The following is a 17,684-nucleotide window of genomic DNA, read 5'->3' on the forward strand; positions in this document are numbered from 1 at the left end:
AAGAGGATCTGTTTGAATCCGGCAAGGGATTTGCTTCGGGGAATTTCCTGTCCAGCCCATTATTACCGGGGTCTTTGTAGATTGCGCAATGACGTTGGGTTCCCCATTGGGCAGCTCCCGGGGAAAGCAGTGGGGAATTCTTACACTCTCCCTCTAGGTCTCAGAAGGATCTCGTTTTCTCAGTGTCTCTTTCAGGTTGGCAGAAGCCAGGAGCCTGACACTTCCCTCAGATGGGACAGGCAGGCTCGCTGGCCGCGTAAACACGCTGTAACCAAGTTCTTTGCTGATTTTACAGAGTTTCATTTGCTCCCAAGAAGAACTGACGGTACTCAATTGTCTAGTGCTGGCCTGCCCCACAGGAGCCTGGGGGCTCCTTTCCCCTAACCCAGAACTAGCAGCACGGGGGGCGGGGAAGCGGGGGTGGGGAGGGGTGGGAAGGCAGTGGTTTCCTTGCGCACAGCGCGATGTTACTTAGTGAGTCGCTGAATGGGGAGCGCTGCTGTCCCCAAGCCGATTGGTACTTCTTGTCAGGAAGAAACGCCGAGAGGTGGGAGTGCCTGGGGAGGGAGGCAGGCGGTCCCTACCGCAAGCGCGGGGAGCTGCCTTTCCGCTCCTTTGCCTGCTTTCCAAGCCTGGGCTGTTAGGAGTGGCTGCAGCTGCGGAGCGCTCGAGGAGCCTGTGAATGAACCCTCCTCCTCTTCCTCCTCCTCCTCCTCGCTGAGTCTCCTCCTCGGTGCTGACGGTACTGTGATATAATGATGATGGGTGTCACAACCCGCATTTGAACTTGCAGGCGAGCTGCCCCGAGCCTTTCTGGGGAGGAACTCCAGGCGGGCGGGCGCAACAGCCGCGAACATTAGGTGCTGTGGACAGGCGCTGGGACCGGGCTCTGCGGTCAGCCCCGCATCCTCCCGCATCCTCCAGCACCATCCCGCACCCTTCCCCAGGCCACCGCGCTTCCTATGTGACCCGCCCCGGCAACGCCGAGCCCATTCGCGCAGCGCTGAGGTCAATTTTTCCCCTCAACTGCAGTAAAGCCGCCTTTCAAGGTAATCACGTTTCTTTTGTTCCCCCTTAAAAAAAAGAAAAGAAAAGAAAAAGAAAAACTTATAGGAAAAAAAAAATCGAGTTTAGAAAAAAAAGAAGTACGTTGTAATTGGTAGAAGGCTTTAATTAAGGCTAAGAGAACTAGCTCTGAGAAATTAAGAAAATATGTGCACTGTAAAAAATGCAGGTAACTTTCAGAAGGATGTTTGGAGAGAAGAATACAGAGGGACCTTGGTGCTGAAAAAGATCCAGACAAAAGAAGCCCGGGGTGGGGTGGGAGTAGAAGGACAAATGGAATTGGGGGAAGGGAGGGAAGGGAATGCAGAGAACCCCTAGAAACGTCGTGGGGTCTTGAGCTGGAGAGGAGGGACCCGTGGCACCTTGATCCTTTTTTCTTTTTTTTTTTTTTTTTAACCTGCTCGAGGCAAAAGTTTGAATGGGGACCACCGAGACTTGCCCACATGCAAGTCCCCGAAGCCGCCCTGGTGCAGGCCACCTGGTTCCCGGCCCCTGATGTGTGGTCAGTGCCCGGCGTTCCTGGAAAGCTGCTCCCAAGCAGCTTCTGACAGGGCGATCCGGGACCTGCGCGGACGTGACCCCTTCAGCCCGCGGGCGCTCTGGGAGGAGGTCCGGTCGGGGAGGTGCGGGGTCCCCGGTCCGCGTCTCTTCGGCGACGCGGGGGCTGTCAAGGCTCTCTCCGGTGCCCCTGGGTTCTTTTGTCCTACGCGCGGTGCGCCGGAGCCGGCCGGGAGGGGGCAGGGGATGGGGGTGGGGTGCTTGGAGCGCCGCGGAGGTCTGCGAGGCGCCAGGGCGGGAAAAGCTTGCCCCGAACCAGTAGGGATGTGCAAGAATTTTATCTCGCCCTGCGGAGCGAAGTGGAGGCTTTTGCTCTCAACGAGCAAACCAGCGCTCAGATCGCTCTTCAGACAAAGGTGGCGCGGGGACCCGAATCTGGGGCCTCTAGGACCAGCCCTCTCGCCCGGACTACTGCAGTCCTCCTTTTCCTTCCATTTCCCCACCCCCTCCCAGCCCGCGGCCCTAGTTGAGCAACTTTACTGGCGGGTCGTGCGGCGGCGGAGAGCGAGTGGCGGCAGCTCCGGGGGACGCCCTCGGCTGGAGCGCCCCACCGCCCTGCGGAGGCGTGGGCGCCGCCGGTCTACATCCCTGGTGCGTGAGGGCTGGGGGGCATCAGGGTTGTCCAGGCTCACTGTCTGTGTCACTGGGCGTGGAGCAGTCAGTGGGTTAGGCAGCGGAGAGCGAGGTAGAAAACTAGTGTCATAGCTTAAACTATTTGCTCTCGGATCCAGCTGCGCCGTAGCAAGTCCTGCAAGTCCCCGGGAGATGCTACGGGAGGGAGGAGAAATCTACGCGGCGCCTGGAGAGCTGTCCCGCGGTGCGCACACCCACAGGCGGAAAGACAGTCTCGCTATCTGTGTCCCGTTTCTCATCTTTGTCTCTCCCTCTCTGTCTCCATCTTCTCTGCCTCTCTTCCCCTCTTCCAGCCTCTGCTCGGTCTCTTTCGCTCCTGCGTCCCCTCCCCCCACGGCTGACAAATGAATGGCTAGTGTGAAATCCCTGCCTCCCCTGTCCGCGGAGGCTGGCAAGGAGGGAGGAGCGAGGGAGGCGGTGCGCTCCTTCGGATCTACCCCCACTTGCAGTGCTTCGAGCTTGCAGAACCCAGATGTCTAGGAATAGGGAGTTTCTTGGTGGGTGTGGGCGCCCCCTGATGGAGAAATGCAGCACATGTGGAGGACAACGAGCCCCCCGCCACCCCAAACCAAATGAGCCGCTTTCACAGCCATGTATTCAAGGATGGAGCACCCTAGCTTCCCCTTTAGTTGTTAGTTTTCTACTTCGGAATCTGCGACGTAAATCTAGGGGTTTGGAGGGCCCAGGAAGGAGACTTGTCTTTAAGGGCCGAAGCGCCTTCTCCCCAGTCAGCTGAGACATGCGCGGCACTCCGGGCCAAGCCTGCAGTTTGGTGGACTAACGCACGTGGCCAAGGGAGGATCCAGGTTTCGGGGGGCTTGGCGCTCAGTCTTTCTTGGGCGTCACTTTAAGAAAGATCATACAGAATGCCGTACTTTTGGAAATTTTATTATGGCCCACGACCACTCGAACCCAAAGCTAGGGCCCCGCCTCAGACCATTGCCTAATAAGGGACCCTAATCCAACGTTTAAATTTTCTCAATTTCACAACACTCGCCGAACGTGGAAATTTGGGAGGAGGGCGCCGGGAGGAAAAAGGAGAGAAAGGAAGGAAAGGGACGGTGGGGAGAAAGGAAAGAAGAAAGGAACAGAGACGGGGCACATGCACGCAAACAGCCGGGAGCGGACCGGCCGGGTTCCTTTCAAGGTTTTGGACTAAATTTCGCGTCTCCTTTTAAGCCATTGTTTAAATCCCCAAAGCGATAACAAACCCTACTGAAGCGGCGTGCTGGGAGGGATGGCGGAGGAACTAGCCCCTTAGAGAGGCTGGGGCTGGGGGCATCTCTCCACTCCCCAGCCCGCGCGAAGGGAAGAACCGCACCGGGCGCTTCCCGCAGCGCCGGGGCTCACCAGCCGCCGCCACGTGGGCTGGGGCTTCAGCTCCCGGCCCGAGACGGGTGTGACTTCTTGGGCTCGGAGACAGCTGCACTGCGGGACCGGCAGTCGCTCAGCGCAGAGGCTGGCGGGGCGCCGCCTGGGTCCCCGCCCAGAGGCCAGTGGGGGCGTGGCTTTAGTCCTTCCGCGGGACAGGGGCGGGGCGGGGAGAGCTGAGCCGCTGGGCGGGGAGAGCGCAGCGGCGGCGCACCCAGCGCTTAGGCTCCGGGACGGTGCTGGAGCCGACCAGACTTCTATCCTGACGGCGCTAAACACTCTTATTAAATAAAAAAACCATTTGAATTTTTTTTTGCCTTGCTTCTTGGGAGTGGTAGGAGGAGTTTTCCCCTTGCGACAGAAAAGAAGTAAAGATTTACTCCAAACAAACATTTTTGGCAGAAATATGAGACGAGTTTATTCTGTGATCCATATATTGACTTTAAAGATCACTTTTAGTCAATTACAGGATAATCACATTCCATACGTCCTAAAGAGTTCGTCTAGCATGGCAAACAATTGCCATTGACAGGACTGATAGATTCCATGAGCGCAAACCTTAGGGGCTGTGAGTGTAACCCTGGTCCCTTCGCATCAGGAGCTTTAGCTCGGGCCCGGCCCATAGTGGGAGCTCAGCTCATATTTATGAAATCACTGAGCGAGTGACTAGGGGGAATGCGGCTCAGAGTTGATGCTGCCACTTAGTGCTACATTTTAGACTCTCCTACTTCTTCGCTTTATCTTGGAAGAACAGAGCTTTAATGATCTATTCCATCTCCAATTCTGACATCTAATTGATCCCCTTTCCCTTCCTTTTTGACTCCTAAAAGCTGTGACCTAAATTCTTTTAAACACTGCTTGGCAATTGTGCCAACCCTAGAGTGAAAATATTCCTCTAAAGACCTAAAATGGGATGTTTTGAGTCTAATATAAAAATAGGAAGGCGTCAATGGAAGCAACAACTAGTTTTCTGAGATAAAATCTGTTCCAGTTTGGGGAATATGTAACTTGGGATGTGAGGGCATATCAAGCAGAAGGTCTCGGAGGCTGACTTCTGGTTCTGAGTTCTATGTAAAAAAAGGAAGATTTTACAATTGTATGTGCCTGTCCCAACTAAACTGCAAAAGGCATGGACTCCAAAGTGGCTGAACAATTACTTGCTCCAGCAGGAAGTCCACGGTCCTTCGTCTTGTGGGTGGTGGGAAGAAGGAGGAGATTCAAGACAGTCGCTAAAGATTTGTGTAAGAATTCAAAGTTTCGCTTTGTTTTCCTTAGTAGATTAAAAAAAAAGAAATATAAAGTTAGCCCTAAATTGTATTTCCTGCTTTTAGTTTAAAGTTTAAAAAGAATGTAAATTTAATTTTAACTTTAATTCAAATTTAAAGTTTGAAAAGAATCCCCCTAGATTTATATGTTTACAGACATAGGTTTCTTCTTTTTCTCTGTGCCTACAAACTGGAAGGAAATACCTGTGCTATCCTAAGATACCTATGTCTGCACCCTTGTGAATTGTTTGGAAAGGCCCTAAAAAGTTAATTTAAGGCTGAATATGATTAATGTTAAAGATATGGTCATTGTTCTTTCTTTCCTCACATTATTACTCTTAAATACTTTGTGGTTAATGATTGGTCAGTAATTGAACATGAGAGCCTTTGAGAGCACAAAGATCAACCAACACTGTCACCCAACAGCCATATAAATAAGCTCTTTTTGCCTAGTGGGATTCAAACATTTTTGTTGACTTTATTCATGGACAAACATCACTAGATACTGTATTTAAAATGAGATATTGCCCTGTGACTGAACAGAACTTCTCCAGACCCATAGTTCTTTTGAGGAAGAGAATGAATGACTGTAGTAGGCTATTATTCCACCACCCACCTAGAGAAACCAGTTAGGACTCACAAATACTCATTGTTGGGGGTTACTGGCTCTGGTATGAGAAAACATGCTGATTGTTGCATAGGTCTGTACTTTACCAGAAAACACAAGGCCCGTACTCTCTCTGATTTGGAATCAGAACAAGGAGAAGTAGAGATAAATGTCCTGGCCAAGCTCCACTTCAGTTAGTGAACGTTTGCCAGTTTCCTCTGGTAGCCTAAATGTGGTTAATTACATATATATACATTTATATGTTTATATTATGTATATGTTCTCCAGGGTATTTGACTGCCGTGTTCTTATCACTGAATGTGCCAGGGGTGGTTCTATTTCAGTGGTCAGTGCAAAGCATCCTTATGTAATGTGTTTGTTTGTTGTGTTTCCCTGAAATGCCTCTGGATAGATCTATCATCTTTAAAAGGGTGTAAATGCAGATCTACATTTAAGTTTACCTTTTTCTCTGTATACATCCTTCTTTTTTCTGTGTACATCCTACTTCATTCTTCTTAAGAATTTTAAGAGGTGTTTATGTCTATAAACATGAGATTACATAGTTTATGATAAACACATATATAATATGTAAGTTATAATGTTTTTATTATTAAATTACTGAGTTGGTATTACCTGTGGTGTAGTGGAAGGAGCATTAGGCTTAGAATCAGAAAGTTTGCGTTGCATTTCCTAGTTGAGAAAACCAGGTCAGACACAACTTTTAGACATTTGGTGTCAAAAATCTATTAAATGGATATGCAGTTATAAACATCAAAAGGGTGAATACCTGTGAAAGGGCTTTGATAAATGAGAACTCCACAAATAAATGGTGTTAAGATATATCCCTGGGGCTCATATTGATCTAATTCTATGATCTTAATAATAACAGCATTGCCCAAATCATGTATTTCCTACTAAACCTACAAAATGTATTAGAGAGGGACATACTGTTTTAAGAATTGTCTAGTTTCACACTTGTATGTGGAATCTAAAAAAAACAATACAAATGAACTTATTTACAAAACAGAAATAGACTCACAGACATAGAAAACAAATTTAGGGTCACCAGAGGGGAAAAGGGGAAAGGGATAAATTAAGAGTTTGGGATTAACAGATACACACAACAGTATATAAAAGAGATGAACAACAAGGACCTACTGTATAGCACAGGGAACTATATTCAATATCTTGTAATACCTGTAATGGAAAAGAATCTGAAAGAAGAATATATATATGTGTATATCTATATCTATATATCTGAATCACTGCTGTGCACCTGAAACTAACACAACATTTTAAGTCCACTATACTTCAATTTAAATAGAAAAAGAATTGTCTAGTTTCATTGAACAGAAGACAGAGTCCAGAAATAGGCTCAAACGAACACAGAAATTCAGTGGAAATGAAGAATTATTCAATAAAGGGATTGGGCACAGTGGATTGGTTCACTCAAAATACAAGTCAATCTTTACCTCATTTCTTATCCCAAAATAAAATTAAGATGGATCTAATATGAAATGTAGGGAATGACATTTAAAAAAATAACTAGAGGAAATTATAAGATTTTTAAAATAATAATCTAGGAGTAAGGAAACCCAGGCTAAGGAAAAGGTGAAACCCGTGCTAAGGAAAATGTAAAACCCAGAAGCCATACTAGAAAAGATTAATAAATCTGACTAATAACAATTAAATTATTTACATGAAAACAAATAACACATCTGGAAAATATTAGCAAAATATGAGAGACAAAGAGCTAACAACTATTTTGATATGCCAGGACCTTTTACAAAAACTAAACCACAATCTATCCAAAAGAAAAATTGGCAAATGTTTTATGCAGGCTGCTGGCAGAAAGAGAAAAATAAATGTTTTAAAATCATCTGAAAAATTGCTCAGTTTCATTCATAGTTAAAGAAATAGTAATTAAAACAACAATGATATTCTGCACCATTTTTTCATCAATAAGAGCCGTAAAGATAAAAAAGGTTCAATGAAAGTTTGTGTTGGTCAAGTTGTGGGGAAACTGGATCTCTCATATATGTAAATAGGTTCATCTTTTTTAGAAAGTGATTTGGTAATAGCTATCAAAAAAATTTTTAAATGCATATACCTTTTGACCCAGCAATTCCTCTTCTAGATATTGTCATATAGACATTGGTATGAATGTCACCCAAAACAAATGGCCAAGGATGCCCTTTGCAGCATTATTTCACAGCAAAAATTTGGAAACACCTTAAAGGCTCATCACAGGAACTGGTAAAATGAAAGATGCTACATTTATCTAGGGGAAAACTATGCAGCTGTTAAAAATGACACAGACACACTGTATTAGCTGATTCAGAATATTCTCTGAGATAAACTGTGTTTTAAGTGAAGAAAGTAATGTACCAAATAGTGTAAAATATGCACCCAATTATGTACAAAATGGGCATATTCATTCATTCAACAAATATTTACTGCGTGTCCTAGGCATTGTGGATACAGCAGTGAACAAAACATCAAAGGCTACGTTCCTGGAGCTTATATTATGGAGGGTAGAGAAAAGCAATTCCCAAATATTCATATACAATGGGGAGATGTGCTATGATGTAAATAGAGCATGAGAATGGGAATGGAGAGTGCAGTGTGTTTTAGATCGAGGAGGAACAGGTTCACCAGGCAGAGAACAGAGCAATACTAAGGAACAATGACATGAAAAAGCTTAGCCAAGTCCAGGTGCAGGAATCCAGTCACATGTTAGTGGTATATTCACATGGTGCCATTATTCCTGTGAAGCAGATTCATGACACTTCATGTTTAAACCATGATATCTCTCTCTGCATTACAGCGTTTCCTCCTTTGAGAAAGCACTCCGTAGCAACATGATAGACAATGCTCTTTACATCTACTTTGTGGCTGAGGTATCCTGGACAATTGGTTGTCTAGGGTAACTAATTCAAAAACTAGAAGACAAACCACTGTGTCTGCATCCTTAAGTCACCCTTTGCTCAGTGGAGCTTCCCCAAGATCAAGGGAGAATACTAAATATCTGTTTACTAGAACCTTGGATCTCTCTTTCTCTGAGGCAGCCCATCACCGGCCTGACCGTTATCCCCTCTGCAGACATCTCTTATGGATAGGAATCCTGTTGACCTTGTCTCTTGTGTCTCCCAGGCAATTAAACAGCTTCAGTCAGCTGTGACTTGATTGTTCAATGACTTTTTCCTCTTCTCATTGACTTCACTGGAATAGAAGACTAAATATAGGCACTGGCTGTCATATCTCCCAGGTCTTTCTGTGCAGACAGACTTGTTATCACTAACAAATAATGCTTACAAGACCCACACAGAAGAGCAGAAGAATAGAGATGGGGGTCGGAGTGGTGCTAAAAACAGAGAAGCTCCAGAAAGTTTCTCATTTAGTAAAATCAAAGAAGGCAAATGGTGTGCTTTAACAACCATGACCATGAACACAGTCTTATAAAAATTAGAGAAATGGAATGACATCCCTGGACTCTAAGGAAGAGGCAATGGAAATATAGTTCTGAGGTCAGAACTGTGGGCATTTGAGTTGCAAACTCTGGTGACTACAGGGAGCAGGCATGGAGTGGAAATGGATGAGAGGCCAAGTGGGGCCAGTGATAAGCTTGGATGCACGGAGCCAAGGCCAGAGGCTGCTGCTTGCTTAGTGCTAATGATTGGCCAGCTAGAATATGGACCTTGAGCTGCTAGGTCTGATTTTCCAAAAGAAGGCAGAGATCTGGGACTTAGTGTGAACTCTCCAATTTTTAAACGTTGGCAACTTATTTAAACATAGTTTTGCAAATGTATTTAAAACATGACTGGGCTTCCCTGGTGACGCAGTGGTTGAGAATCTGCCTGCCAATGCAGGGGACACGGGTTCGAGCCCTGGTCTGGGAAGATCCCACATGCTGTGGAGCAACTGGGCCCGTGAGCCACAACTACTGAGCCTGTGTGTCTGGAGCCTGTGCTCCGCAACAAGAGAGGCCGCAACAGTGAGAGGCCCGTGCACAGCGATGAAGAGTGGCCCCCGCTCGCCGCAACTAGAGGAAGCCCTTGCACAGAAACGAAGACCCAACACAGCCAAAAAAATTAAAAAAAATTAAATTAAAAAAAAATAAAAGTGCATTTCCATCACATTTAAAAAAAAAAAAAAGAGTTAAAAACATGACTGATCTCTCCCTTGCACTTTTAATGCACTGGCTCCTTCCCTAGCCTTGTCTTAGTGACAGTCTTACTTGAGCAAATGATGAGTATACTTGTTATATAGATGAAGAACTGTTTCCTCCCCTCCCTCAAAAAAAAGCCACTTTTATAAGGATGAAGTATGGCACAAAGAGTTAGACTTTTGAGTATCTGCCTTGGACAGGAGATCAGGAGGCAGAAGACCCATTCCTGGTCAGGATTACATCTTCCCCTCTGGTTTTGTTATAAGGGCCAACACTCCAGATATTGACAAACATCAGATATTATTGAGTCACAGTAAATATTAAATGTATTTCGGGTGTTAATTGGCCCACTCACCCATGTTTAAAGAGAGTGCTGACACTTCTCTTCAAAGTGTATTTCTGAATAGGAAATAGGGGCATTGGTCACACATTTGGTCAACAAACCTACCTCAAGGGTCTACTCTGAAGCTGGCACTGTGGGTGAAATATTGTGGGAATTAGTAAGCTGAATGTGATACCGGCTCTGCCTTCCAGAAGCCTACTGTTCTACATAGGAGATAAAACATGTTTCTAAATAATGATTCAGAACACATAGAAATAAGTTATAGGACAATTTACTGTGAGCATGAAGTTGTACACAGCTATAGTAGTAACCCAGGTTATAATTTTCAAATCTAAGAGCTTTAAATACTTTTCTTTTTACTACTAGTGATATGAAACCAGGAAGAGAACACTGGTAGAAAGCTTGAATTAGAAATTTTAATAATAAATATTGAGTACTGAATATGCTGTGTATCACTGAGCTATATTTTATATGCATTCTTTTATCAATTCTCATTGTACTGCTTTTCACTATTAAATAGCTACTGGAAATGAGAGAGTTAGTAACTTACCCAAAACCACAGAGTATAAGCAGAAGATTTGGAACTTGAATTCAGGGCTATTTGACAATGGAAATAGACTTTTAACATTAAGCTTATAAAAGTTTCCTGAAAAAAAAAAAAAGAAAAAAATTAAGAAAAATTTTTCTTGAAGGACAATAGGAGATTATTGTTTGTAAGCACAATTAAAGAAAAGTTTCTTATTTGGATTCAGTTAGTACTCATGGAATACACTGTCTTTAATAGCATTGTATGATACAATCTAAAATTTCATTTTGTTGAAAACTGTAGGGTATGTGAAATTGATATCTTAATTTTTCCCTGAAATATTGTTATAGTATTGAGATACAGGTATATACTTCCTGCTTGCTGTGGTATCTTATTTAAAAAAAAGAAATGTAGAAACCTAATTTCCCAGTTAGTGTGTAACAACATCTATTAGCATATCTCAGTAATTATATGATAAATAAACTTAATTATCAAGGTTACTTTAGGATTATCAACTGTATACTTTTCATTGTAAGTTGTCAAATGGCCTATTGATGGAAAATATGAGACATATAATGTATTAGGTAAAAAAATGGTCTTCAGGACATATCTAGAATTTTATAATTTTTTTTAGAAAGGTTCTAACACTTATTTCAATATATATAAAATAAAGCAATCAGTTAGAGAAGAATATCAAGAGTAAAGGTATAGCTGTCATAAATTATGAAATTGAATTTGAGCCCAAATTGGACTTGGATTCATTCTTATAGCACTTACTTCTTTTTAATCTAGGTTTTCTAAATCATACACAATTTAGATATTTTCTAAGGCAGTTATGCAGGGCACCAACTCAAATATGTGTCGGTTAGGATGCCTTCAGCAACAAGCAACAAAAATCCTTGATTTTATTGGTTTAAATAATAAAGGAATTTATTATCTACTATAAAGAAAGTTCAAGGTTATGGTTGGCTATAGGTCTAATGCCTGAGCACTTCAGCCCTGCCTCTCCTGATTCTTTCTCAGCTTCATCAGAGAGGGTATCTTATATACCCATGGGTGCAAGATAGATACAACAGTTTCACGAGATATATCCTATCCTGATAATGTCCAGTGAAGAAAAGCAACCATCGCTTCCTTTTTTCTCTTCTTAAAATGAATATACCTTTCCCAGGAGCAACCCCTCCACGCAAGATCCTCTCACATCTCATTGGCCAAAATTGCATCATATACTCATTCCAAAACCAGTCATTGGCAAAAGAAATGGGACCAATGTAATTGACATAGAATAATCAGGATCATCCCCTTGGGCTGGGGTTTGACCCAGGTTCCACTAAAGTATATGGCTGTGTGAAGGAGGGTAGATACTAGAATGGAATTAGAGTTTTGTTAGAAAAGAGAAAGAGGAATGGCTACAGGATAGCCAACCAACAATGGCTGTTATAGAACAGTCCTAAATGTAACTGAGAAGGGAATAACTGTGGAGATCAAATAGCCTTCTGCAGTTCTTCTGAGCTTAGCTCTTTGATTTCTAGATGGTCCCCAACAATGGTACTTATCCTCCTCATAATGATAGCTTCATAGATACTTGAACTGCAAGGGAACCATGCTGAGACCCAGATTTGTTAAATGTCTTCACACAATAAATTAATGGCAAAGCCAGGGCAGGGTTTCTTGACTCTCAGTACAGGGTGCTTTCTTTCATTCTTTACCCTTCAGACAGTTGGAACTGCTTTAAAACTCATGGCAAGCACTGGCTTTTTCTGTAATTAACAGCTTCTTATAATATATTTATTTTGTTTGTTCAGCCTCCTAGAAACTAAATTGAGTTTGTGCTTTAAAAAGCCTGCTGAGATCCTTGTTCTCTGTTCTGATACCATGTGCATGAACCACCAACGGGTTTCCTCCTATCTCACATTTGATGTGAATCCCTTTCTCTCAACATCTTTCTCAATTGCTTCCCCATCTTCTCTTGCTCCATCTATGACCAACTTCCTGTTTCTAAATAGATTTTGTGGTCGCCCCTCCCTCCTTGTGCCAGCTCCTAGCCACTAGTTACTTGGGCTGTGGTCTATATTGTTCTTCCAACAGCCTACCCTGTTGTGGTTGCCCCACACATCCACATTGTTATGTGTCCCCAGTTTGGGTTCTGGGATTATTTTGGTAACTACCACATTGGGTGAGAGTCAAACTAATAATTTAAGTGTTGGGACAACTTCTCCTATTGCAAGTCTCCTCCTGTTTTTACAATCCAAGAGGAGCTGCTTCTTGTACTCTTATTCCCTATAATGCACAAATAGAATGTGATGTATGGCCTCCCACAAACCTGAATGCTTATGATTTACTTTGTGTTTTTCTTCATTTCTAGGACAAGATGTTGATAAATATAAAGAGCATCTTATGGATGTGCTCTACCTTAATAGCAGCCCATGCACTACAGAAAGGTGAGTGTGGTAACAATTTTTTTAGGACTAATTGAAATAAAAATTGAAGTACTGGGGCATGGAATGGAATTATGGAATCATTAAAATAAAGGATGAATTTTTGATCTATTCATTGCTGAACACTTTTAGCTAAAATATTATTAGGTTGAAAACAGTGGTTTTAAATAAATCAATCATAACAAAATAATGAACCAGGTGCTAAAGAAGCAAGTGGGCTTTCAGTAACTTCCCAGGTTACTTTCAGACTGTGCAAAAAGGCTCACATGTGGGCCTGGGCATATTTTTAAGTTCTGCTTTCTTCAACACTGCTCAAAAATTTTCTATATTAAAAAAAAAGACTATTAAACATTCAGGAGGATAGAGTTTGAAAAAAGTAAAGAAGATAGAGAGAGGGCTGATAGCCAAGTTTTTCCCCCACCTCCGTTTCTTTTTTCCTTCCCTCCCTTCCCCTTCCCTTCCCTTCCCTTCCCTTCCCTTCCCTTCCCTTCCCTTCTCTTCTCCCCACCCCCTTTCTAGTAACTGGATAAGTACACATCCACTGTTTTTGTTAGCTGTAAATTATATATCCATCTAATGAGGGTTCTGTGATTCCAAATTTGTGGACTCTGGTCTATGAAAAAAGATACTGTGCTGAGTTTCAGTGATCTGCTCCCATCAAGGGTCTCTCCAGACTCAGCTTCCACTTCTTTCTCATACTCATTCTATGCTTCTGAGTCTCTGCAAGAATTTACAATTCCATTCATAGACCTTCTTATTCCCTTTTTTTTACATGCAGTTCCTTCTGCTTGACAGTCCCTTCTCTTGTTCTCTACAGTTCCACTTCAGTTCATTCTTAAGACTCAGAATTTAAGTATCATTCCATCTATTCATCCATCCATCCTTCCACCTATCCGTTCATTTTTCCATCCATTGACAGTATTGTTTGAATACATTCTATGTGCTACATGTTAGTCTGAGTCTCCAGGGATATATCAGTGGATGAGTCATACATTGTCTTGGATTTCTTTAAACCTAATCTCCTTAGTTACATGAGGTAAGCGATAAACAAGTAAACAAACAATCCAAGTACTTCCAAATAGATGAATATAAAGCAGAATGACATCATAGGAAATGGCATAGGGTGGGGGGCAGGGGGGTGATAAAGCGTCTTTGAGAAAGTCATACTTAAACTGATGTGGGAATGACGAGGAAAAGCCAACCAGCTAAGATCTGGCCCAAGTTAGGTAGTGTGTTTGAACAACAGAAAGTTCACTGTAGTTGGAGAGCAGTGATCAAGAAGAAAGTAGGAGATACAGACAGAGAGATAGTCAGAGGTCAGTTCATATAAGTAGTAACAATATCTAATACTTAGAAAAGAGCTTCCTATGAGCCAAGAACAGTTTTAATGCTTAACATTAACTTATTGAAACATTCATTATCTATAGAGGAAACTGAGAACCTAAGAGACTTGCTCAAAGCTACACAACCAGTAAGTAGCAGAACTGGGAGATAAACCAAGGCTGTCCCAGGAGTGTGTGAGCTTTACCTCTGTTACATTTCTCATCTATATAGGGCATTGTAGCTTTAGAAATGACTAGATTTTATTTCCAGGAAGCACTGAAGGAAGCGCTGAAGGGTTTCAGCAGGTGAAAGACATGAGTTGATGAATGTTTTCAAAGTTCCATGTTTGCTATTCTATGTAGATTTGATTGTAGGAGAGCAAGAGTGGCAGCAGGGAGATCATTTAGGAGGTTATTGTGGTCACCTGTGTGTGAAATGGGGCATGGCAGAAGAGCTGGAGAGAAGTGAATTTGATACATGGAGATGGAGGATTCAGACCAACAAATGGATTGGATGTGGTGTGGTGAGGGCAACAGAGAAATCAAGGATGAGCTGACTTCTGAGATGGTTCCCACCTCTCATTCCCCTTTCCAGCCAATTTAAAAGCCCTTTCTCTATGTTCCCGTTGTCCCCTGTGCTATGACATCTATTATAGCCCATAATAGATGGGCTATAATAGCTATGATAAGTTATTCTTCATTTTTCTTCCCAAGGGGAGTGTAGTTTCAAGAGAGCTGTTTTTTATTTTCTAGCAGAGTTCCTGACACACTGCTAGCACTTAATCAATTTATGTGTTGAGTGAATAAGTGAATGAATAAATAAACAATGTGTGAATACCACAGTGAATGACCTGGCTGGCCATCAGAGTCTAGGCTCCACCACTCCAAGAGCCCAGGAGCTGTCCTCTTCAGCATTTTCAGGAAGTAAACGTTGAAGGTCACAGAGAGGAAAGGACAACGGCATCCAGTGAAGAGGGAAGACATAGAAAGGAGATAGAGAAAAGGAGTTGGTTTGGGTGGGAAGTAATAGGAGGGAATTATAGAGAAAGTAGTGGGAGAACCTTGAGGAACAGGGCAACTATCCCTCCCCTTAAAACAAAGAAAGAACTCATACAAACAGTAGGGAAACAAACAAACACTTATGGTATAGCTCCTTGATGGTATTTTAAAATAGTAATAATAGCTAACAGTACTGAGTGATTTCTACGTTAGGCCTCGTTCTAAGTATTTTACTTTGTTAACCTTTTTTAATCTTAGCTCTCCGATGAGACAGATGCTTTTATTCTCCCCATTTGGCAAATGAGGAAACTGCAATACCAAAAGATTTAGAGACATAGCTAATGTAGAAGATCATACATCAATTTAGTGATTGAGCCTGGAGGTGAACCCAGGCAGTCTGGCTCCACAGTCCATGCTCTCAACCACTGTATTGTACTTTACCCCAAGCATCAAGTTCTTTGCAAATCTGTAATCACTGTTAAGAGATGTCATTAGTTTGGGGCTAATTTCAGAAGAATTTTTACTTTTTCATGTGAGGGGTAAAAATTGAAAATGTAAGATCCATATGAAACAGATTTGCCAAGTTCATAGTGAATCACAGAGCAGTAACTAGTTGAGTCAACACAAGTACTCTTATCTTAAGGTTTTCTCTGTTTATGTCTAGGCACGCAAAAGGTCAATAACTAATGAACACTCTGTCTATTGGTTTCTGGATTTATTTTAATGCATGAAGAGCTCTTTGCTTTAAAAATACCCTTTATATTGATTATCTAGCATTGACCCAGTTATTTGGATATTCCTCTAATATTAATAAATGGAGCCATGCACAGTTATTAGTGAATGAACAAGAGAGTGACATTAATACGTGAGAGGGTGATAAATTCCCCTATACTCACTCTGACATTTATTTGGCCAAGGTCTGTGTGTGTGTTTGATCAAATTGTGTAGATAGAATTTGCATCATCCTTGCTCTGCAGAATTTATTGGCAGAGAATGAAACATAACTGATCATTCATTGTTCAGAGATTTCTCCCTTACTGTATTCATTTAGACCACAAACTATCTGGTGGGAATAGTGAAATTTTTCTTTTAAAGCAATTATTATATATATTTTTTGAATTTTATTTTATTTTTTTATACAGCAGGTTCTTATTAGTCATCAATTTTATACACATCAGTGTATACATGTCAATCCCAATCTCCCAATTAATCACACCACCACCCCCACCCACTGCTGCTTTCCCCCCTTGGTGTCCATACGTTTGTTCTCTACATCTGTGTCTCTATTTCTGCCCTGCAAACCGGTTTATCTGTACCATTTTTCTAGGTTCCACATATATGCATTAATGTACGGTATTTGTTTTTCTCTTTCTGACTTACTTCACTCTGTATGACAGTCTCTAGATTCATCCATGTCTCTACAAATGACCCAATTTCGTTCCTTTTTATGGCTGAGTAATATTCCATTGCATATATGTACCACAACTTCTTTATCCATTCGTCCATCGATGGGCATTTAGGTTGCTTCCATGACCTGGCTATTGTAAATAGAGCAGCAATTGGGGTGCATGTGTCTTTTTGAATTATGGTTTTCTCTGGGTATATGCCCAGTAGTGGGATTGCTGGGTCATATGGTAATTCTATTTTTAGTTTTTTAAGGAACCTTCATACTGTTCTCCATAGTGGCTCTATCAATTTATATTCCCACCAACGGTGCAACAGGGTTCCCTTTTCTCCACACCCTCTCCAGCATTTGTTGGTTGCAGATATTCTGATGATGCCCATTCTAACCGGTGTGAGGTGATACCTCAATGTAGTTTTGATTTGCACTTCTCTAATAATTAGTGATGTTGAGCAGCTTTTCGTGTGCCTCTTGGCCATCTGTATGTCCTATTTGGAGAAATGTCTATTTAGGTCTTCTGCCCATTTTTTGATTGGGTTGTTTGTCTTTTTAATATTGAGCTGCATGAGCTGTTTATATATTTTGGAGATTAATCCTTTGTCTGTTGATTCATTTGCAAATATTTTCTCCCATTCTGAGGGTTGTCTTTTTGTCTTGTTTGTAGTTTCCTTTGCTTTGCAAAAGCTTTGAAGTTTCATTAGGTCCCATTTATTTATTTTTGTTTTTATTTCCATTACTCTAGGAGGTGGATCAAAAAAGATCTTGCTGAGATTTATGTCAAAGAGTGTTCTTCCTATGTTTTCCTCTAAGAGTTTTAAAGTGTCCGGTCTTACATTAAGGTCCTTAATCCATTTTGAGTTTATTTTTGTGTATGGTGTTAGGGAGTGTTCTCATTTCATTCTTTTACATGTTGCTGTCCAGTTTTCCCGGCACCACTTACTGAAGAGACTGTCTTTTCTCCATTGTATATCCCTGCCTCCTTTTTCA

At 42.3% G+C, this 17,684-nt stretch overlaps 1 protein-coding gene across 3 annotated transcripts in view; it reads left to right on the plus strand.

Annotated features, from left to right (window-relative positions):
* Positions 1 to 552: 552 nt before the first annotated feature.
* VCAN (versican) overlaps positions 553 to 17,684 on the plus strand; it is a 115,448-nt gene continuing 98,316 nt past the window's right edge. Inside the window, exons 1-2 of one of the 3 annotated variants that reach the window (XM_036846077.1) lie at positions 553 to 1,049; positions 12,902 to 12,977. In XM_036846077.1, the coding sequence (XP_036701972.1) occupies positions 12,908 to 12,977 (70 nt within the window). In that variant the 5' untranslated portion in view covers positions 553 to 1,049; positions 12,902 to 12,907. Of the gene's footprint in view, positions 1,050 to 2,144; positions 2,215 to 12,901; positions 12,978 to 17,684 lie in introns of those variants that run through there. The other 2 variants (XM_036846079.1, XM_036846078.1) reach the window with 2 other exon arrangements.

The sequence above is a fragment of the Balaenoptera musculus genome, chromosome 3, assembly GCF_009873245.2.
Source record: "Balaenoptera musculus isolate JJ_BM4_2016_0621 chromosome 3, mBalMus1.pri.v3, whole genome shotgun sequence".
Taxonomy (NCBI): Eukaryota; Metazoa; Chordata; class Mammalia; order Artiodactyla; family Balaenopteridae; genus Balaenoptera; species Balaenoptera musculus.